The sequence below is a fragment of the Macaca mulatta genome, chromosome 15 (assembly GCF_049350105.2).
Source record: "Macaca mulatta isolate MMU2019108-1 chromosome 15, T2T-MMU8v2.0, whole genome shotgun sequence".
NCBI classification, from domain to species: domain Eukaryota; kingdom Metazoa; phylum Chordata; class Mammalia; order Primates; family Cercopithecidae; genus Macaca; species Macaca mulatta.
In genome coordinates, this window is record NC_133420.1 from 20,097,584 (window position 1) to 20,103,583 (window position 6,000).

The following is a 6,000-nucleotide window of genomic DNA, read 5'->3' on the forward strand; positions in this document are numbered from 1 at the left end:
CAGGTCTCCATCTCTTTTGGGTGGCTGGCTCTGGAGGAAGCCAGCTGGCCATGCTGTGAGCTGCCCCAGGCGAAGCCCCTGTGGCAAATAACTGAGGTATCCGGCCAACAGCCTGCTGGATAACTGAGGCCTGCCAACAACAGGAGTGCCATTGGAGGTGGATTCTTCAGTGCTGGTCTGGTCTTGAGATAGCTACAGCCCATTGATTTAACCTCCGGAGGGGCCCTGAGCCACAACCTCCCAGCCAGGTTGCTCTCCTCCCAGATCCTGACCCTCAGGGATGTCTGAGACAATAAATGACGATTGTTTTAAGCTGCTAAGTTTTGGTGTAATTTGTTATGCAGCAATAGATAACTAACTGATGTCTTTTGTCTATTTTTATTTAGTTTTTTTTTTTTTTTAACATTTAAGAAAGCTCTTTACAGATAGATAGATAAATAGATATTGGTCCTTTGTTATATGCTGTAGATGCTTTTCAAGCTTATTGGTCTTTTATATTGCTTTTTGGTGTTTTTACTGAATAGAAGTGTAGTCATATCTGTCAGTCTTTTCCTTAATGTTTTCTAATAATGTTTAGAAAGCTACTGCACAATAATATAAGGAAACGTACATCTGTTATGGTCTACTACCTTTATCATTTTGTTTATTTAATCCCTATGGGACTTATTTTTGTGAACATGTGAAATACAGAAGTAAATTTATTTTCCCCACCAAAATGTAGCCAACTGCCTGAATATCGTATGTTGAGTTTTCTTTCCTTTGCTCACTGACTTAAAATGCCACCTTTGCCATATACGGGATTCTCGTCCCGACCTACTCTAGACTTCTTGTTCTATGTCATTGATCTTTTCATTTTCCCCCTTCATTTGGAAGTGCTACAATGTTTTGGTAACCGTAGCTTCACAGTATGTTTTGAATCTGGTAGGTGAAAATTCCCATTTTCTTTTTTTTCAAAAATTTCTTAGCTTCTCTTAGCTTAGCTTTTACCATTCCAGATGAATGTTAGGACTTCTGTAGGAATTTTATTAAATGTATAGGTTAATTTAGCAACAACTGATTTTTTTAATATTCTTCCATAAAGCAACATAGCATTCTTCTCCATTTATGAAGGTCTTGCTAATTTCCTATCAGACTTATTGCTAGAGTTTGTTGTGACAGCACTGTGCTAGATACTAGTTCTTGCCCCCAGCGAACTTATGGTCTTACAATTAGTACAAATCATTTATTAATTTCAATTGTGATAGGAATTACAAATGAATGGTCCAGAAAACGGTGAGTACAGGGAGGCCTGATGGGATTGGGGAGGTGAGAGGTTTCTCTACAGGGACATTTAAACTACTCCTTTTACTTCTGGATTACTAAGAGTTTTTGCTTTGTTTTTAAAAGCAGATTAACTTGTTTTTCAGTTGCTACTGAAAAGATTATATAGTTTTAAAATTTTCATTTCTTAATGTCATTCTAATATTGAACTATTGTGTTTCTGAAACAAGCTCTACTTGATCGTCAATTTTTTTTTTTTTATTGTATAATAGGTTCCTTTTTTTTTTGACACAGAGTTTGGCTCTTGTAGCCCAGACTGGAGTGCAGTGGCGCAATCTCAGCTCACTGCAACCTCTGCCTCCCAGTTCAAGCAATTCTCCTGCCTCAGCCTCTTTTAGAGAAAAGGGCAAGTCTAGAAACCCCATCCAAAATTAGAAGCCAGAATTAACCTGCATCACTGACAAAGGATTTCAACTTTTTTTTCCCCAAAATTTATACCTAATTGTTATAGGAATAGAACTCTATTAACATAATCCCCAATTATTTTCTTTTTTCTTTTTTTTTTTTTTGAGATGGAGTCTTGCTCTGTCGCCATGCTGGCATGCAATGGCACGATCTCGGGTCACTGCAACCTCTGCCTCCCAGGTTCAAGCGAGGGTTCAGCCTCCTGAGTAGCTGGAATTACAGGCACCTGCCACCACACCCAGTTAATTTTTTATTTTTAGTAGAGACAGGGTTTCACTGTGTTGGTCAGGCTGGTCTCGAACTTCTGACCTCAGGTGACCTGCACGCCTCAGGCTCCCAAAGTCCTGAGATCCAGGCATGAGCCACTGCGCCTAGCCATATTCACCAATTTCATGTAAAATTGCTTTGTTATCTTTGTGTACAATGGGTTTGCTTTATTTTGGAAAGTAAATTCTGACCATGCTGCATATTAATTTTTTTTTACCTTTATGCTTGCTTCTAATTAAAGGTGAGGGAGGGGAATTATGGAGCCACTTGCATAAACAAGGGTTCCGGCAAAATGATGCAAAAACTTGATTTCTATAACACTTGGGGATTTTATCTTCAATGTGTAGTATTCAAATATACCATTTTATTTTACGTTTATATTTACAGAGATGGGGTCTCACTATGTTACCCAGGCTGATCTTGAATTCCTGGGCTTAAGCAATCCTCTCATTTCAGCCTCCCAAAGTACAAATATAACATTTTAAAGAATACAACCTGTAAGATTCTATTCCATATTTCACTACCCTTTAAAAAGATATTGGAAAGAAAATATATATACAGAATAATTAAGTTATTTTTTACTAATGTTACAAGGAAATGCCCACCAAGTTTTACAAAATTAACACTGATTGTGTCAAGTCACTTAACTGCTCCAAGTCTCCATTTCTTACTCATGGGTAAAAGGAGATGTTGACATTAGAGGATCCCTATGGGTCCTCGTAGCCCTAAACACCTGAGAACAAGTATCAGAATCTGTACTGCATGGGTACAACGCAGGTGTTATGATGAGCACCTTTAAAAATTTCGTTTTATTTGGGGCTCAGTTTTTATAACAATTTTCTTCTGATGTAATAGGTGAGGTAAGGTTTTACAACGAGATTTCTCAGTAGGAGTATTTTCTATATATCAATGAAAAGAATGGGGAGGGGAGATAAAACAGCTATGGTGCTCAACAAGAACACTACATGGCCAAAAGCATTCCACAGACAGCGAGCGCTATGATAGGAGAGAATCATTGGAAAGGAAACTAAATTTCCACCATTTTATTCTTTTTCCTTTCTTATCCTCTCCTACAGAGAAAAGCCCAGTTTTAATCTTCACTTAATCCCCAAAGAGACAGCAAAAGCCACAGCAATCCTTACACATTTTTTTGCTATAAAGAAATGGACAAATTATTGACAAGGGACTGTTTTTCCACACATATCACCAATCTGATTTACTACTGAGGACGCCGTTTTGTAAATGTCACCCACCATCAGCCCTCGCTCCGCTGCGGCCACCATTCGCCGCCACCCATTTTTAAAAATCCATTCATGTGGTGCCTTTCATCCAAACCCATAAACAACCATTTCCTCCCTGCCACCGTGGTCTGAGCTCCTGAAACGTTCGGCTACTGCAGGGCCGAGCCCCGCAAGCAGGGAGATTGCAGACTGCGGCGCTGGGCGGCGGACACCGAAGCTCTCCTCATCTCCCGAGTGGTTTCAGGGGTTCAGGACCCTGATAAGTCCCCACCCTGGAAGCCAAGCCCCGGGAAGGGGAGGAGTGAGGTGGCCCCGGCCCAGCAGAGCTCTCAGCCTCCGGAAAACAGGCGTCTCCTCCCCAGGCCGGGGACGGCCCAGTCTCCCAGGTGGGTCCCGCAGGCAGGGACCGCGGCGCGGCCCGGGGCGGGGGAGGAGGACGCAGGCCGGGATCTCGCCCGTCACGACTCACCCAGGAGGGTGGGGAGGAGGAGGGACTGCAGGAAACGGGAGCGGAGTCTGGGCGCTCAGGGAATAAAGACGAGGAAGGGGAGAGGGGACTGAGGGGAAGGTAACGGGGGTGAAGATGGGGGTGCGGGGCAGGATGACGGGCTGCAGGGGGTAGAGGCGAGATGAAGGAGAGGCACCCGTGTTGGGGGTGACAGAGGGGGAAGGGGGTGGGATGGGGAGAGGCGGGATGGAGAGAGGTGGGGTTAGGTAGGGTAGGGGTGGGGGAAGGGGGAAGGATGGGGCGAGGGTAGAGAAATGAGGGTGAAGGGAAGAGTGGGAGGGAGGGATGGAGGGGAAGGAGGATGCAGGGAAAAGGGAAGACAGGGACGGCGAGGAAGGAGGATGGGAAGGGAGGAGGGCGGGCTGCAGGGGGAGGGTTTGGGTGAAACGTGAAGTGAGGGAGGGGAGAGCGGGGGAAGCCTTCCTCTAGCGCGGGCGGCGCCTGAATAACGGGACCCCGCGGGCCAGGAGCCTCGGGTCGGGGGCGCAGGGCGGGCAGCCCGCTTGGAGGCCTGGGCGCTGCGGGCAGGGGCCGCGCGGGGCTCCTCGGGAGCCGCAGTCCCCGCCTGCTGGAAGGACCCCGGCTCCACTTACTCTCTCCAACCACAGCCTTGAGGCCAATGGGGGCCATGGCGCTGCGCGAGTCTCCAGGCTCCGATCTCCTCCTCCCGCGACGCCTGCGGACCCCGCCGCCTCCTCAGGTGGGCGCGCTGGGCCGGTCGCAGCTCTCCACCCCGCAGCCGCGCTAGAGACCGACTGACGCGCGGACTGGGCGCGGGGGCGCGGCGCGAGCCAGAGCGAGGCTGCCCGGCCGCCGGCGCGCGCGGGGGCGGGGCAAGCCGGGGGCGGGGCCTCGCTCCGGCCGTCGGCGTCACCCACTCGCCTCCGCCAATCGCACTGCGGCCCGGGGACTCAGCCCCGCCCCCCGAGATGCGGCTGGGCGCGAGGCGGCGGCTGGCTGGTGCGGAGCCGCGCCCTCCCCCTCACCTCACGCGCCGCGCGCGCTCGGGGCGCGGGGTACCCAGGCCTCCTCTTTCCCCTCCTTGCTGGGATCCCTGGCCACAGGCTACCGACGCGCTCCATCTGCCTGAAACCCCGCTCGGGTCCTGTCTTTCCTCTTTCTTGGAGCTTCCGTTTTTTCCCTGCCCACGGAAAGAGCTTGGAGGCGAGATCTCTTACTAGCAGCGCCCACTCCCAGCCGCAGCGAAGCCAGGATGAATCCACCCACAATACCTCCCTCTCGCTGGGCACCTGCATCCGTGCATCCACCAACACTGAGTTCTTGTGTCAAACTCCGTGCCAAGCACCTCACGGGCATCATCTCATCAAATCCTCCAATCATTGGGCATTGCTTTTTGTTTTGTTTTGTTTATATTCCTCTTAGCTCATACCTATGGGCATTATTTTTAATCTCCATTTTCCGATGTGAAAACCAAGGCGCCGAGATACTGGAAATAGCACGAGACTTACCTTCAGGCAGCATCCGATAGCTAATGTTCAGTATTCTGTCTCTTTTACGTGTAAGCCGTTATTCTGTTCGCTGGAGCCACAACCAAGTACAAGGCAGAATCTCATCCTGCTTATAGGGCGCTCAGAGTTTAGAAGTTTCTAAGCCCCAAATCTGATACGAATATACTGTGGGACCGACTCTGGTCTCAGTATCTCCTTCCTGGAGTCCGTATTTACTAAAGCGGTCCCAGGTCAGTTTTTGCTCGACTTTCTTTGTTAATAGGAGATACTACTTTTCTTTTCTTTTCTTTTTCTTTTTTCTTTTTTCTTTTTTTGAGACAGAGTCTCGCACTATCGCCCAGGCTGGAGTACAGTGGCATGATCTTGGCTCACTGCAACCTCCGCCTCCCAGGTTCAAGCGATTCTCCTGCCTCAGCCTCCGAGTAGCTGGGATTACAGGCGCCCGCCACCACTGCCCGGCCCGGCCAATTTTTTGTATTTTTAGTAGAGACGGGGTTTCACTATGTTAGCCAGGCTGGTCTCAGATACTGCTTTTGAAATATGGGCAGGGCTTGCTTTTGGCTTCAAAGTAACACAAATTGAGCCAATTAAAAATTTTTAAAAAAGAGAGCTAGTAGTAGTAAAAACCAGTGAATATTCATTAAATATTTGGAATACATTTGAGCTAGGTTTTTAATCTTCACATTATTAAGATGTGTAATAATATTTTACAGATGATGAGTTGAGATTCAGAGTGGATAAGTGCTTTATTAGTAAATGACAAAGGAAAGATCCAATTCTAGAATCTGAA

At 47.7% G+C, this 6,000-nt stretch overlaps 1 protein-coding gene and 1 long non-coding RNA gene across 18 annotated transcripts in view; both read right to left on the reverse strand.

The window, feature by feature from the left end:
- STXBP1 (syntaxin binding protein 1) overlaps positions 1–4,863 on the reverse strand; it is an 80,142-nt gene extending 75,279 nt beyond the window's left edge. For 15 of the 17 annotated variants that reach the window (XR_013404609.1, XR_013404610.1, XR_013404611.1 and 12 more), the window contains exon 1: positions 4,335–4,510. Coding sequence is in view for 6 of the 17 variants with exons in the window: in XM_077965211.1 (XP_077821337.1) it covers positions 4,335–4,371 (37 nt within the window). In the remaining 11 variants the exon portion in view is untranslated. 17 annotated transcript variants of the gene reach the window in all.
- Positions 376–1,891, reverse strand: LOC144335084 (uncharacterized). Its single transcript, XR_013405525.1, has 2 exons — positions 1,710–1,891; positions 376–1,639 (listed from the first exon to the last, which is right to left on the reverse strand). It is a non-coding gene; the product is annotated as an uncharacterized LOC144335084 (long non-coding RNA).
- Positions 4,864–6,000: the final 1,137 nt, after the last annotated feature.